The 16,991-nt window shown below is 39.4% G+C and overlaps 2 protein-coding genes across 7 annotated transcripts in view; one reads left to right on the top strand and one right to left on the bottom strand.

The window, feature by feature from the left end:
* Positions 1-1,392: 1,392 nt before the first annotated feature.
* Positions 1,393-13,131, top strand: daw1 (dynein assembly factor with WDR repeat domains 1). The gene is made up of 13 exons (XM_023276457.2): positions 1,393-3,545; positions 3,804-3,876; positions 4,516-4,660; positions 5,429-5,487; positions 5,576-5,698; positions 5,824-5,923; positions 6,193-6,300; positions 6,894-7,000; positions 7,152-7,254; positions 7,750-7,864; positions 8,331-8,407; positions 11,447-11,609; positions 11,793-13,131. Exons 1-13 carry the CDS (start codon positions 3,506-3,508, stop codon positions 11,825-11,827), a joined length of 1,248 nt encoding a protein of 415 aa, XP_023132225.1. The 5' UTR covers positions 1,393-3,505; the 3' UTR covers positions 11,828-13,131.
* sphkap (SPHK1 interactor, AKAP domain containing) overlaps positions 13,063-16,991 on the bottom strand; it is a 132,751-nt gene continuing 128,822 nt past the window's right edge. For 2 of the 6 annotated variants that reach the window (XM_055012254.1, XM_023276453.3), the window contains 5 exons: positions 16,827-16,988; positions 15,760-15,843; positions 15,182-15,231; positions 14,479-14,663; positions 13,063-14,238 (listed from right to left, as the gene is read on the bottom strand). In XM_055012254.1, the coding sequence (XP_054868229.1) occupies positions 14,083-14,238; positions 14,479-14,663; positions 15,182-15,231; positions 15,760-15,843; positions 16,827-16,988 (637 nt within the window). In that variant the 3' untranslated portion in view covers positions 13,063-14,082. The remainder of the gene's footprint in view (positions 14,239-14,478; positions 14,664-15,181; positions 15,232-15,759; positions 15,844-16,826; positions 16,989-16,991) is intronic. The other 4 variants (XM_055012255.1, XM_055012257.1, XM_055012258.1 and 1 more) reach the window with 4 other exon arrangements.

Below are 16,991 nucleotides of genomic sequence, written 5' to 3'. Positions count from 1 at the left end.
GGTGCAAAAAAAACGCCTTACTATACTATGTCGAAAAAAAATGAGATTTTTCAAACATGTTGTACAAACGTGCCATATGATGAAATAATGTAAAGGAGGGTGTGAAAAACACTCCAGAAAGGTTTTCTTTGAAATAAAAATCATCATGAGTTTTGGTGCCAAAAAAAACGCCTTATTATACTATGTCGAAAAAAAATGTGATTTTTCAAACATGTTGTACAAACGTGCCATATGATGAAATAATGTAAAGGAGGGCGTGAAAAACACTCTAGAAAGGTTTTCTTTGAAAAAAAAATCATCATGAATTTTGGCCCAAAAAAAACGCCTTACTATACTATGTCGAAAAAAAATGAGATTTTTCAAACATGTTGTAAGAACGTGCCATATGATGAAATAATGTAAAGGAGGGCGTGAAAAACACTCCAGAAAGGTTTTCTTTGAAAAAAAAAATCATCATGAATTTTGGCCCAAAAAAAACGCCTTACTATACTATGTCGAAAAAAAATGTGATTTTTCAAACATGTTGTACAAACGTGCCATATGATGAAATAATGTAAAGGAGGGCGTGAAAAACACTCCAGAAAGGTTTTCTTTGAAAAAAAAATCATCATGAATTTTGGCGCAAAAAAAAGCCTTACTATACTATGTCGAAAAAAAATGAGATTTTTCGAACATGTTGTAAAAACGTGCCATATGCTGAAATAGTGTAAAGGAGGGCGTGAAAAACACTCCAGAAAGGTTTTCTTTGAAATAAAATTCATCATGAATTTTGGCGCAAAAAAAACGCCTTACTATACTATGTCGAAAAAAAATGAGATTTTTCAAACATGTTGTAAAAACGTGCCATATGATGAAATAATGTAAAGGAGGGCATCAAAAACACTCCAGAAAGGTTTTCTCTGAAAAAAAAAATCATCATGAATTTTGGCGCAAAAAAAACGCCTTACTATACTATGTCGAAAAAAATGCGATTTTTCAAACATGTTGTAAAAATGTGCCATATGATGAAATAATGTAAAGGAGGGCATGAAAAACACTCCAGAAAGGTTTTCTTTGAAATAAAAATCATCATGAATTTTGGCGCAAAAAAAAGCCTTACTATACTATGTCGAAAAAAAATGAGATTTTTCAAACATGTTGTAAAAACGTGCCATAAGATTAAATAATGTAAAGGAGGGCGTGAAAAACACTCCAGAAAGGTTTTCTTTGAAAAAAAAATCATCATGAATTTTGAGAGACAGCGAGATCCCAAAATGGCTTTTGCCATATGGCAAAACCGCTTGGCCATATGGCAAAAGCCATTGCCATATGGCAAAAGCCATTTTGGGATCTCGGCGCTGCAGGGAATTTTGGCACAAAAAAAAAACGCCTTACTATACTATGTCGAAAAAAAATGAGATTTTTGTGATTTTGAAAATGTAAATCTCACTGTAATAAGCGTTAGCTAGCTGCTCCACTTGGTCTGAATATTTTTTTCTCGTCTTTGTCAAGCCCAAACGAAAAATTAATCCATATTGTGGCTACATTACCGATAACAGCATCCCTGGAGTGACCGGAAAGGTTAGCCGACCTAGCGGAAGTGCTAATGAGGTCTGCTCTGGCACGGATTATTCCCGTCACACATGTAGCTTTGAAAATAAATCTTCTACAATACACAGAGCTGTAGCTCCGTTTCAGTGTGAGGTCTAATGTTTCTCTGTGTGACTGTGTCTGACTTCCTCTAATAAAACCCTCCTGTTCACTGGTAGCCCCCGGGTCAGACTGACTATTGACTGACTGAGAGCAGACGGAGAGCAGTGATTGGTCAGACTGACTGAGAGCCGAGGACTCTCTGTCCCGCCCATATTTACGGCTTCTGCTGTTTACCTACTATTTCATATAGTTTTCCAAGCACTGAAAAACAGAAAGGCCTGTAGTCACTTCAGCTTTAGGGGATAGGATTTTATTATCCAGCTTATCTGTGCTGTAATTTAAATATAATAACTGTAGTGTTCATCATTACTTTGATCATATTCTGGGAGGTTATTTTTCTAATCTGCACTAAGAAGCACTACAACATGTGAATCAGTCATTAAACAACTTTCACGATTATGGAGTAAATTTACTGTTTTCTCCAGTTTAACTTCAGAGAATCAGGAGATATTCAGGACTACTGACAACAGAGAACCTTAACCTGACTGTTTTAATCATATTTAGATTTTCTAAACGTGACATTAATGTGAACCAGCGTCTCCACTGACAGTTTTAGTAACTAAATGCACTACATTACAGTAACACAACACACTTCAGCTGTTTACATGAAACTCAACAGAAACATCGTTAGCTTAATGTTACGTTAGCTTTAATCATGCTATGACTGAGCAGCTAGCTCGGTTAGCATCGCTAACATTAAAACTAATATTTACCGGATGCTAATTTTCTTCTCTGGTCAACACACACAGAAATAAACTCCACCAACATCTGGAGTGCACGGCACACATTATATCTGACACTAAAGCTGTATATAAAGTGCATTAAAAGCGGCACAGATACGAAAATAAACATTAACTTACTGAACTATCAGAGTCCTTTCAGTGTCTGCTGGTAGAATCAGCCGAAGGTAGAAAAGTGGTTAAAACAACCCAACGGGCAGAAAAACTGTCTGTGGAAAATGTTCTGCTGCCCCACCGATAAATAAACCAACAGTTATTATATCAGAATTAATCCAAACGAGGAGAGCAGAGTCTCTGCTGCTTCCTCCATAGGACCTGTCAATCATTCCAGACCGGACTGTCAATCAAGTAGCCATGCCCCCCGGGCTTCGCAAAACTTTAACGCTCTATAAAAAAATTCAGTAGTGATTTATTTTAAGATCGGCCACCCGATCTCTCATTTTGAGCACGAAAAAAAAAATTATAGTGCATTTACAGTCTACGCACTGTACTCTGGCTCCACACTTGCTGATGACCACTTCCGGTCTCAGAAAACGAAAAAACTGACCTTTTTTTGTTTCTGTCTCTTCCTGATTTTACTTTTTTGTTATTCTAAATGTAAAATGAAAATCCAACCATTTTTAAAATTTCGTATATCCCTTTTTGATCATGAAAAGGAAAACGCCTTGTATTTCAATTTTAATTTTTGTATTTTAAAACGAAAATCAAATAGCCACTGTTTTTTTGTTTTTCAATAACCGTTTCAGAACAGAAAATCCAATTGCCAAAATATACGCGGATCAGCAGGGAAATAATGCGTCTTGTGAGGGCGTTAAAAGCATCAGTAAAACAGGAGTTTTGTGTCAATTTATCTTTCCATACTAGAGTTGCTTGTCTAACGCCCCAGGATGTTACAGAATAGCAACACTAACAGACTCACCAGCATTTCTATTTGCTCTGAACGTCCCACAACGCGGCGCTCAAGTTGATTGTTTATGTTCCTACTACGCATGCGTGTCAGTGCACGCGCGCTCCGGTCGCCGTGGCAACGGTTTGTTGATCCGTGATGAGACGAGTCTTTCATACAGTTTAACATGAAACTAAAGAGGTTCCTTCTCAGATATTATCCTCCAGGTAACGTTGCTTCTCTTCAAGAAAATAGGATACTTCTGTACAGAAATGTTTGTTTATTTGCTGCAGCCTAACGTTTGTCTAGTGTTAGCTTGCTAACTAGTTCCAAAGCCAAACATTGGTTAGCCGAGTTAATTGCTATTTAATTCCACAACTATGAATATACCTGTATCTAAACCAACGTCTGGGAAATAAGCGAGAGACTTTATAACGGACAGTATGGGTGGATTTTCCTGATTTGATTCGTTTTTCTGCTATCAGGTATCATCCTGGAATATGAGAAAGGAGGTTATTTGAGGACCAAATCCATCGACCTTCTGGATTTGACTCCAGAGTACGTGAGTTTTATATTATAATGTCGGATGAAGTTCGACACCTCACATTACTTTGGCTTACTGACAGGTGTTTGATTAAAAAAAAAAAACACCTCTGTAAGAGTTTTGTTGCTTTGGAGCGCTCGAAAATACTGTCATTTAAATTACTAAACTGGTCAGACATACCTCCAGTTCTTTGTCATCTCAACACTCAACGTGGGGTGTCTCAATAAAGTGGCTCATCATAAAACTCCTCTAACCTATATTTCTGCTCTCTTGTTATGCTAAAAATACAATCCTGTTACACTATTTAACCAAGCTGTGTGAAATATTAAGTTATAGTTCAGTGAAATTCCTCAATGCTACTTGTCTACACTTTTTTAAACAAGAAAGATGTTTTTAGCACGACAATTTCAGCTTAGCTCATACTGAAATTGTGCTTAAATTCAACAAAATGAGGAGTAGTGTTTTGTATTTTCATATTAACTGTATTTAGGTAAAAGGGTGAATGAATTCAATGGTTGTTTTGCTGTTTTTCCTCTATAGCAGATTTTCTTGTGCTTAAACAATCTAATTTTTTTCTCATGTCATCATTTTTTAAACATTTGCTATCAAGTCATTTGAAGTTTGTGGAAAATGTTATTTTTCCTGCTTTGTAGGACAAATCCAGATGAGTTGGTGGTAGAAATCAGGCAGTCGGAGCCTCTGATCACAGAATCCCGGGCTGAACAGGTCAAACATCTGGTTCTTCGACTGCAGCAGAAACAGGGCCAGCAGAACCACCACAGGTTCTGTTTTTTCAAGGTTAGACACAAGACTTACATTACTGGAGAATTATAAGCAAACACTTTGACTGTGACATGACATTTAGATGCAATTAAATTCCAACTGGTGATGACCTCCATTCCTTTTTTTCCCCCCAATAAAGTACTCGGCAGGTTATAAAATCTATAGTATGATTTAATGACACTAATGTAGAAAGTTATTTCGGGTCAGTACAAACTTGGCTTGTGTGATATGTTGCATATTGAAGGAGTAAATAAATGCTAGTGAATTTTTGTGTAGTTTATTCTACACAGACAGTTGAAATGCTTTTGGATGATGGAAATGTGTAAACATCAGTTAATTGCAGCAGTATAGTAGCTCCCTGTTTTATGAATCTTGTTCACATTTGTGGAAAATTAGCAGTTGATTCTGTGAAATTAGTCGTCAGTGCTCTGAAACGGCACTAGAGGGCAGCAGTGGCTAAGTTACAGAGTCTTTGTAATAGAGGACAAGCACCAAAAGTCCAATAACATGATAACAATAGGTGCTTCTTAGTATATTAATGAATACATGAAATTCAGATAGATAGAGGTCAAGGTTAGTTAAATAGGACTTCGGGGAATATTGACTTCTTTACTCTGTCTCAATCTGTGGAGATTCTTCCTGGTAGATCAGATGGAAGAGATCTTCTCATTACAGTTAGATTAATTATATTTATGGAAATTACAGAGGTAATTTTAAAGATGAATAAAACTGAAAGGTGTGTTTCCTTGGTGGGTATAGTTTTCAATCTGTCTGTTTTTGCAGGAGCTAAAAGCACACATACTGCCACTGACAAATGTTGCATTTGACAAATCTGGGTCAAGGTAAGTTTGCAAATATACAATAGTCTTTGGAGTTTAGGAGAAGTGTTCTTTGTTTTATAGTTTTTTGCTCTTGTATTTCACACTACAGGTTTATAACTGGGAGTTATGACAGAACATGCAGAGTTTGGGACACGGCCTCAGGCACGGAGCTGCACATGCTAGAGGGCCATAGAAATGTGGTATACGCAATCGCATTCAACAACCCATATGGGTAATGAGCTGTTTCTGCACAACTTTCATGGCATGTGAGACTTCAGTGGCTTTATTTGACATTCAAAAGAGTGTTTAATATTAAATTTTCTGTTTCCTTGCTTTATTTCCTCATGATTAACTTAGAGACAAGATTGCCACGGGCTCTTTTGATAAGACCTGCAAACTATGGTGCGCTGAGACTGGCAAATGTTTTCATACTTTCCGAGGACACATGGCAGAAATAGTATGTATCACAGTCTGTTTTAACTTAAAAGTATGCAATTACCATTAGTTTTTGGCCAGTTATTGCTTTATATGCTGTATACTACTGCATATAGACATAATTATGCACATTTTCTCACAAAAGGGCCCAAGGCTAGCTATGCATTTAAACTCTGTAGTTTAATGGTTGTACTTTGATATTATATTTAGTGCTTAGATAATAAATCTGTCTCTGTCTTTGTAGCAGCGTAAACCACAAGTAACTGTGAAAGAGAGTTTTGTTTTGTGTAGGTGTGCCTGGCGTTCAACCCTCAGAGCACACTGGTGGCCACAGGCAGCATGGACACCACTGCCAAGCTGTGGGACGTGGAGAGTGGGGAGGAGGTGGCCACTCTGACTGTGCGTTAACTTTACTTACGTTATCAATTTGCATCTGTTGCTTTTTTTCTGACATTGGGACACATCTGTTCATTCGTTTTTCTTTAATTAACTTCTAATTCACTTGTGAAAGTAATTATAGCTGATATTGGGCGTTAATTCCTGTCTATGGCCAGCATTTTTGCCACTTCACATGTCCAAAAAAAATCTGATGGGAAATATAGCTTTAACTCTTACAGAAGACGATGATAACCCTCTCATATGGGAGCAGTAGGTCCTCTTTGATGTGCAGACTGCACGTGGGTTCATAGTGTGGCTGGCTGGTTGACTGGCTTCGTCTCACTGAGAAACAGCTCCATTGAGTATCTCACAGTGTGAAGAATCAGTCATCCTGACAGCAGTCAACTGGGCGCAGAATCTTCACCATATGCTCTTATTAAAAATTAAGTTCAAGTATTTAGATATCTACCTTTTAAGGCTTGTCTCTGGATGTATATTTTAATAAACAATATTTGCATTTTGACATGTGCATTTTCTTACATTATGGGAGAGGCTATGACAAAGAAAGGAAATGAGGCATTGAGGGATTACGCTATCTCTTTTATCCCATCCAGGGTCACACTGCAGAGGTCCTGTCGTTGTGCTTTAACACAGTTGGCAATCAGCTTGTCACCGGCTCCTTCGACCACACAGTTGCTATATGGGATGTGGCTTCAGGAAGGTCAAGCATCTTCACTGCTACTGCGATGTCTGCTTTGATTTATGCCTGAGTCATAATTTATACTCCATTTACATTCCTTATATTACACCAATAGATGTAGCATACAAGAGTGCACAACTGATTAATGGCTACTTTTTCTGTCTTTTCTCAGACGTGTTCACACTCTGACTGGTCACACAGGAGAAATAAGCAATGTTCAGTTTAACTGGGACTGCTCCCTCATTGTTACAGGTTCCATGGACAAAACCTCCAAGGTGAGAAATCACCTTGGGGGGGGCTTGTTAATAATTTACTTTTCCTAGTGGAATTCATTTTCCCCCCTGCTGTAGCTGTATAATAGACATTAATGTAGCATTTTAAACTACTTCAAGGCTTAGATATTTGTGATGGATGGCTCTTGTCATTCGTATTCACTCTCTTCCATTTCCCATTTTCCATCTCCTCTACACCTCCTGTCTTCATGATCACTTCAAGGACAAAAATCAAATCCTAATTCTTTAATTATGCCACAATGAGTCATGCTCCCTAGTAAGAATTATCCACCTCACTGCACTCCTCCAGGGGAGAGGGCTACAATAAAGCCACTTCAGACAGCTAACAGCTACATGCAAGCAAACTTTATGAGACTTGTCTTGCATGTGTCCACATATATGTTCTCCTACTTATTGTGCTTATGAGATTCCTCCCTGAGTGCATCTGTAGTTACATCGTTTTTGTTTGTTTTTTCTTCTGTGGAAATGTGTTTGCAGTTGTGGGAGGCAGTCAGTGGGAAGTGTGTGACCACCCTAGTTGGACACAAAGAAGAGGTGTTGGATGTGTGTTTTGATTTAAGTGGTCAGCTCATTGCCACTGCCTCTGCTGATGGTAAGACTAACAATGCATTCATTTGCTAAAAAGGTTACATCATTAATGGAGTTCCAGTATTATAGGTGTTGCTTGCACTCTGTGTTCATTATTAAGGTCATAATGGGCAGTTTTTGTGTGCTGGACAGCTTTATATTTAAATGTTTCTTGTACTATGTTCACTCCAGTAACATACATGAAGGGGGTGGGAGATCGTAGTGATACTTTGCAATGCAATCCACCACCACTCACTATGACCTCAATGATAAATATAAATTAAGATAATCACCATTTTGGCATGTAAATTTCACTTTAATTTTACCAAGTGCAAAGGGTTCATTAATAACTTTACATTTTGTTGATGCCTCTGTATTATTTACTTGCTACTTGCTGTATACATTTTAGTTTCATATGGCAAAATCAGCATTTGTCAAGTAAAAAGCACAGTCCACACACAGTAATGACCCTGCCTGTCTGTCTTTCTCAGGTACAGCACGAGTGTTCAGTGCAATCACACATCAGTGTCTCGTCACCTTAGAAGGCCATGACGGAGAAATCTCCAAGGTAAGCCACTGAACCCAAAGTATCTCAGCCCTGCCTTTCCCACAAGTCTTTTTAGGACTCTCCAAACTCTCTTGCTGTTCACGGCAAGTGTTTGTTTCCACTAGCTTTCATTCTACAATTCAATTTTATCTGATTTTTTTTGTTTTGTTCTGTTTTTTGGTGGTCGTTCCTCTATTTGAAAAGCTAAAATCGCAGCAGTCGCAGTCTCAGTCTCAGTCTCTTAAAAACAAAATAGTTTTCTACTATTGTTAGCATACAGTTATTAATATTAAGTAGCACAGAAGTGATTCAGAATTGTGTTTATTGAAATGTAATTGATAACAAACACATTGGGTCACATTTATGTCCTGTTAACTTTCGATCTTTGACAAACTTGCAACAAGAAAACATTTTTAAAACCATACTTAGAGCATTGTCTTGCTATTCATATGACTCTGCAGTATAATATAATAACACCGAAGTAGATTATAATTATAATAATAATGAAATATCAGTATAACTGGTTGTGGATGCGTCAGGCAAATAGCAGTTGTGAATGAGCTTGTAATTTTTTGTGTCAGATTATCCCCCAGTCTCTGGCTGCAGCTCCCTTTGCCTGTGCCTTAAATAGGATATTTCCTCAGATTATCTTGTTAACATGGGATAAAGTGTGATGCTGAAATGAAGGGACAGGAGTCCAGGCTCCAAGATGTTTTGTGTCATCCTTGACCATCATTGTGCATGGTCTGACCTCGTGCTATTAGTCTTTGAACTCAGAGGACAAATGTTACACCCTGCCATCACAAATCATCCCACATTCTCAAGAAGAACTTTTAACCCTGTGAAACATGGCCTGCTGTGATTTGAGTGTGTGTGCTGTGTTTGACCCGGCATTGACCTTGCTCGTAATGGGAGTGATTTTTACCCATTTACTATTTGTCAGGTCTAATGATCTGCATGAGTGTGTGTTTTCTGCAGGGTCTGGCTCAGAGAGTTTCTCTGCATGTGTTCACTGAAACACATCAGACATCCATCCATCCATTATCTATACACCGCTTAATCCTCACTAGGGTCGCGGGGGGGGCTGGAGCCTATCCCAGCTGACTCGGGTGAAGGCAGGGGACACCCTAGACAGGTCACCAGTCTGTCGCAGGGCTACATATATAGACAAACAATCACTCTCACATTCACACCTACGGGCAATTTAGAATAATCAATTAACCTCAGCATATTTTTGGACTGTGGGAGGAAGCCGGAGTACCCGGAGAAAACCCACGCATGCACAGGGAGAACATGTAACCTCCATGCAGAAAGATCCCGGGAAAGCCGGGACGCGAACCAGGGACCTTCTTGCTGCAAGGCGAAAGTGCTAACCACTACGCCACTGTGCAGCCCACACATCAGACAGTCAGTAATAAATAGGCTGGATGGAGGATGATTCCAGAGGATTATGACACTAATCTCTGCCTAACAGGGCACTTCTCCTCCTCCCCTCCCTGCTTCTTAAACATTTTTCTCACTGGGTTGTCCTTCTATTTCTGTGTCTTGCTCGGAAATGCTTTTACTGTTATTGTCATTGTGTCTCAGTCTTTCTTCTACCTTGCTACTCTTTTTTTCATTTATAATATAAATGATAGACTGGTAATGGAGTAAGTCATTCTCGAGGCTTGATTTGTTTTTCTATGTGGATTCTAGTGCATATAGCATCTTATGACATTGTAAGATCTTTTGCTTTCAGTGTCTCTGCTAGTTAAAGGAATGCTTCCCATCTTGGACACCTCATTACTTTTTTTCCCCCCTTGCTCTTTACTCAGGCTAAAATGATTTCACTGTGAGATTCCTTAATGGAAAGCTGAATTTTCTTAATGGAGAAGTCTCATTGTCATGGAATTTGTAGAGCACATGTACAGCATGCTTCAGTGTTAAAGGGGAGGAATCCAGACAGATGAGTAAGTTGCATTTTAGCAGGCCCTGGTAGAAAGCTATTTCTGGCCCACAAATTGTTACCTAGAAGGGACATTTGGAAAAGCCTATTGTTCTATGAAGAGGAATCTTTCCCATTTTGGACATACCATTAGCTTTTTTTCTGGCACTTCACTCAGGCCAAAATGATTTCAGTGAAACAGCACATTTGGAGCATGCTTCACAGTTAAAGAGGAAGAATCCAAATGGATGAGTAAGTGGCACTTTTGTATCCCATGCCAACAGTGGGGCAGGCATAATGGGGTCAGTGAGGGTCTTTTAACATAAATAAAGTTCTAATTGGCAGATTTGCTGTCTCAGATGTGATGTGAGTCAAGACATGAACATTAACAGATGGTATCTCAGGTTACATAGCATCCATCAACACCACACTGTGAATGCCAACTTTATAACTTATGCAGTAGGACGCGTGAACCCACTATTTAGAAATGAGGTTAGAACTAATACACAATATGGAAATGAGACACAACATGATCATGTTTATTTATACCTTGTTCCTGCACTTTTTTTCTGATGTTCTTTCTCTTCTTTATCCATTTTAATTCGTCTTCCTTCCATTTCAGCACATCGTATTGTAGCTTCAACTGTCATCTTCTTCCTTCAGTCTTCTATATTTGTCAGCTTCCTGTCTTTTCTTTTCCTGTCTGGGGTCACTGCTTGATGTTCAGTTTAGAGTTTTAATAAAAACATACTTTACTTTCATGGCCATCAAGAGCCAACTTCATTTAATCATCCCTTTCCCTACCCTTCACTGTTAGGATATAAAGCCATTTAGGGAACGATATATGCGGGCTGTAACACAATCAGCTTCAGCTGTGATTTTCATAATACTCTATTGTCTTCACTAAGTAGTGGCACTGGTGCCTTTATTCTCCTTAAGTATTTTAAGTCGAATGACCTCTGTGGAATAATGATGCTGACATGTTAAAGTGCTAAAAAAAATGCATTCATTTTCCTCTCCTTTTGTCATTTCTAGGCTTCTTCTGGCTTAGTGTCTTATTCAGCATTCTGTCGCTCATGTAGCACACACCCACCTCTGAGTAAAGCTAACTCTCCTGACTCGGCCTCTCTTGGCAGATCTGCTTCAGCCCCCAGGGCAGCAGAGTCCTGACCGCCAGCTCAGACAAGACGGCTCGTCTGTGGGATGTTCAGTCTGGAGTCTGCGTACAAGTCCTGGAAGGGCACACCGACGAGATCTTCTCCTGCGTTTTCAACTATGAGGGTGACACCATCATTACAGGTATACGCCGTTCTCACACACACCCCTCGTCTGACAACCACACACTGTTAAAATGTAGCCTGGAGCAGTGAATAAGCTCCTCCTCGCCAGCCGTCACAAATGCTTAATTGCACATTTTAGATGAAAAACACGCAGCTGTGTCCTTCTGTGCAACCACCTGTTTTGGTTTTTGCTCCCCTGCAGGCAGCAAGGATAACACATGCCGAATCTGGTACTGACTTCACCCCCTGACCCATCAGAGGCAGTCATACACATGGACACAACAATCAATTTGTGTTTTCCACTTCGCATCTGTTTAATTGGGGATTGCTATCTGAAAAAAAAAAATCTGCTGTTGCACTCAGGTAAAAGACTGTCTTTTAACATCCATGCAAGATTAAACTGTGATTGGAAGTCATCATCAGTAGTATGGAAACTACGCTCATAAAATACCATCCCAAGTAGCTGAATGTTTCAATTAGGCTTTAAAGAAATAGTTTTACATTGTGGGGGAAGGATTGATTTGTTGTATTATGAAGGGTTAGACAAAAAGATGATTCGCTTTATTATCAGTACATTAAATATGGAGCTGGAACCAAGAGGTGTATCGATTAGCTTAGCATTAAAGAAGCAGAGAGGGACAGCTAACCTGGTCCTCTACTGCTGGTAGGCAGTGAGCACCGAATCTGACATGTTGGATTTTGCCTTTTTAATCCAAGCAATAAGTGAAATGTAAAAGGACACGTTGTAGTCTCACAATGTGTTGAGTAACATATACCACATCTTAACATCAACTGCAAATAGCCAGCATGTGGATGAACTTCATGTCCCAGTTTGTCGAAAAATTGTTACAGCATGGATTATGAAATACATGTACAGAAATCAAATTGGATTCTCTCATCTAACTCTTGGCAAGAAAGTGGCTAAGCTATTACCCAAATTGTCAGAGTATTTCTTTAAAGCTCACCGTTGACATTAAAGAAAGATAACCAGATCGTAATGAAGCTGTATAAAGCCTTTAAATGTTTTCAGGTGTGAGTTATACTCTGATACTCTGCTATCTTACTTGTAAACATCTTAAATTAGATCATTTTTTCAATTTTTGCAACATACTGCATTAAAGAAAACCTTTTCATCATATTCACACATCAGAATTACTGTAAATGTCTGTCTATGTTTCATCTCCATGAATCCATTATCAGATAGCAAAGACGTGATACTCTTGTTCCCACTGCCTTGCATGTTTCTGTGTACCTAAGCAGTATTTTCTGAAAGCATACCACAATGATGACAGTTTATTTGGTAGCTTTCCTGGTTATGACTAAAACATCGTATGGCTGTTTTACACACTCACTGTGCCTGCAACCTGTTTTAGGAACAGCAGAAAATGCAGTGTAACAGTAATGTCAACAAATGTGTAACTGAGCATTCTCTATGGCTGTTCTGTTGAATGTTAGAAATCATACACTCTGTATTTCACATCACAGAAATTTAATGATGTCAAAAGATAAATACATTCAGTTCTACTGTGACAGAGTTTACAGCTGGATTGTGTGCTTTTTTCCCCAATGCTGATATAACACTAGATTACCACTAAGTAGAGAAATAAACAGACCAAATCCACATACAAATTCAACATTACAAACCTTACTCTGTCTTTCGGACATAGTAAAAGCTAAATAGAGCAGTCCACTACTCCAAGGTGCAGCAGTTCCAAATCTACAGTATATACAATACAGCTATCGAAAATAATCAGTTCTCGAGTAACATGAACAAAATAAGATACTTACTTAGAACTGAATTTAAACGTCACAAGAGAGGTGGTATGTTGGCCAATGAACACAACAAAGACATGGACGTTTTTCTCATGTAAAGCAAATGTGCACTTCTAAGTGGCTATCAGAAGATACTGAAAGAGCTTTTCTGGGCTTACATTTGAACAGCCTCTTTTATAAAGTAGTTTTGATACAAAAGGTTTGAGCATGTTGAGTTGTGGGGAGAATTTAACCTGATTCTCCTGTGTTCTATAGGTGATTTGCTTCACGTGTTCATTTGGAATAAATAAATAAACCCAATTTGGCTGTGAGAGTCTCTAAATATATATATTTATATATAATCTGGAGCAGTTAAAACCTGCCGACTATAATCAGCTGAGGGCTAGTTCATTCCCATCAGGAATGTCCAACCCATATACCTACAGTTTGCGCTGCTTGTGTGTATCTCACCAGAGAGGTAAGTCTGAAAACATGCTCTTGTTAAAGGGAGACTGGTCCATTCATAGCTGCGAACAAGACAAAAGACAAAAGAAGAAACACAACCTTAATGGACGGGGTTAGAGGTATGAATTTCTCAAGTATGCTGATTGCATCGTGCTTTCAGCTTGCAGTAGGAGACACTTGGTGTGATGAGACATGATGGGGCAAACAGTTAGGAACATGTGAGAGATGAGTGAGCATTAATTTTTTTGTCTGCAGTATGAGGAGGTTAGTAAGTCCTAAAGGGTCTCCAAAAGCCAGTCAAACAGGCTGGACTGGAGAGACCGGCCTGCTTCTTCCTCTTTTTCAGTTAGCTTACAAAACTGAACCACAGCACTGAACAAGTCTGCAATCCGCCATGACTTCTGAGACATCAGGTGGACCACCCTCTGGAACTGAGAGAACAAACAACAAATCCAACAGTAAGCATAAGGTCTTCATTACATGTGTGTAGGAAGCGTTTCCTTTTATTTATTTATTCCACAGTTATATAATAATAAAATAACAATATAATGTTTCACCATGCACTGGGATAACATTTTTAGCTATAATAATACAATCAGTAACATAGCTGATGAAAATAATCTGGCTCTCTGTTTTTGTTTTTTATTTGACTTTCCAACTACCGTTCCTACCTTCACAAGCCTCGTCTCTTTGGACTTCCTGAAATAGAGAGCGGGAAGGCCCAGCTCAGAGGCAGCAATCCACTGCAGAGCGACTCTGAGTTCGGAGTCCACACACTCTGGCTCGAGGTCACAGTTTACCACCAACATCTCCCTGAGGTTGCCACTACCGCCTGCTGTCCTCGCTGCACTACCTTCTGAAAGATCAAAGGTAAAACTGTATCAGAAGTCATCCCTACAGAACGCACCTTGATGTTAACTATGTTGTCCCCACCATCAAAGCACTGTGGGATAGCACTGACAGTTCATCTGTTCTACGCTCACTGGGACATCAAAAGCTAACACGCAAGGCCTTTGCATGCCATCACACACAACATGTTCAGCTTCATGAAATAAAAATATCCCGAGCAAAGTATTGCTTTGGGATAATCTTTGTTGCAGTGTGTGCCATTAAACAAAGATGAACTCTGTGTTGACACGCTTTGGGAGCTGTGGACCATTTTTAATTATTTATGACCATCCTGGATTCAGAAAAGAGGATAGCTTATATTCAAGCAAATCCATTTGAGGTATTAATCGCAGAGACCCAGTACATACTCTACCTCTGTTCACTTACGGGCTCCTGGTGAGCAGTAAGAAAGGTAAAACTGAAGGAGGTGAATAATTACCCAGTGGATAACACTGAGACAACTTCAGAATCCATGACTACACTTACCAAAGACACTCTCCTTGGCTCCTGCCAGGTGGCCTTTCTCAGTCTCCTCACTGTGATACAGAAGAATATTTAAAACTGAAAGTTAATGTAACATACATTATCACTTTAAAGAATGGTTCAGGAAGACACTTTATACTTACTTACTTTCTTGCTAAAAGTTAGATGTGAAAATCGGGTTAGCTTAGCTTAGCATAAATACTGAAAACATACAGTTTAATCGATATATAATAACAAAATTCAAAAATGATATATTGTAGTTTTACAGAAATCAATATCACAGCAAGAAAATGAATAAGTATATTGTCTAAAATGTTGACATATTCCTTTTATATTAGTAAATACTATGCATTGTTATTAAAAGAAGAAATACAGCAGAGTGGAGAGGCCTATAAATAGAACATTATTTTCCTGTGCTTGAATGACATGCTGGACAGGCATGTCTAATGGTAAGAACACACACAAAAAAGGCAATATAGTATCTGAAAATGTTCTGTCATATTAAAAAATGTCATTATAAACATGAGATTGAAACAATAATGAGAAACATCTCAGCACCGGGCGGTGACAGTGGCATATACCTGATTACTGTGCTCTGAGTGGGCACATCAGAAAAAGCATCCAGGTCTGCAAGGCCTAAGCTAGATGTGCTGCTTGTCCCATTCCTGTAAACCAATTTGAAAAAAAAAAAAAAAAGACAGAGCCAGAGACAGTGTCACTTGTATGTTGTCTCAAAACATCCAACACGATCGCTGAAGAGAACAAAAACCAAGCGCAGCGATGCGGGTCATGTTGTTCGTTAGCTGGTGATTAACATATAAATAGCAGCTGCAGCAGCGTTGGACACTCAAGCTGGGAGAGCTGGTGAATTCTGTCTGGCAGCGAGTCTGCCTGGACATGGGGATGAGAATATCTGGAGGTAGTTTAGGTGGGAAGGGTGGACAGGCAAGGCTGGCAGCCATGCCCTAGTGTCACAACATGGATCAGGAATGAGGTGGAGTTAAAGTAAGCAGGTAGATGGAGAGGTTGCAAGGAGCAGCAAGTGTAATGGAGGTGCAGACAACTACCCTTGCAGTTGAGCCTGGTATTGCTGTCACACTGAAAACCATCCGGCTTCCTCTGTTGTCTTTGTACTACACGTCACCACCTTTAGAAATAAATGTGTTTCAACATGCATTTTAATTGACATCAGTAGCTTTAATTGCCATTATTATGGCATATAATTTGTTTTTTAAGTAAAGCAGGGCATTTTCATCTGCTACTAGCAGTGTCATTATTATCACTATCATCACTTTCGTTGGTGAACGCAGAGTAGTGACTCCATGCTATTAGCTGAGTAAACAAATGAGAATTTAAAGAAGCAGAGAATGGTGTAGCACATGTTCTGACTTAGTCTTTTGCTGTGCGATACCACTGCACCCTACTACTGCCGGCAGTGTGGGTGCAGGAAGGGTCTAGCCCTGTATGGCTTTGTGCAGTGAGCTCTCTGCCATACACTGCTTTAGCAGGTGTGAATATTGCAGCAGCGGGGAATAAATTGGCATTGACGCAGGAGAACACAAGTGTCAGTAGCAATGGGCCAATGAGAGTGGGGTGAGGGTGGGAATAGCAGTGTTTGGAGCAGTATCAAGGAGCAACGGTTACTGACCCCTCGCTCAGCTGGATAAAACTACTGGTCTCCTCGTGGGGGTCATCCTCGGGGGTTATATGAGACCAGCTCCCCATGCTCTCTTCACTGCTAGCACTCATAGAACGCTTGTCCCTCTTCACTACTGCAGCCACCGCCACAGCTGGCCTGTCCCTCTCACTGCTG

This window comes from Amphiprion ocellaris, chromosome 7, assembly GCF_022539595.1.
Source record: "Amphiprion ocellaris isolate individual 3 ecotype Okinawa chromosome 7, ASM2253959v1, whole genome shotgun sequence".
Taxonomy (NCBI): Eukaryota; Metazoa; Chordata; class Actinopteri; family Pomacentridae; genus Amphiprion; species Amphiprion ocellaris.
This window is presented reverse-complemented; position numbering and strand designations above follow the sequence as displayed.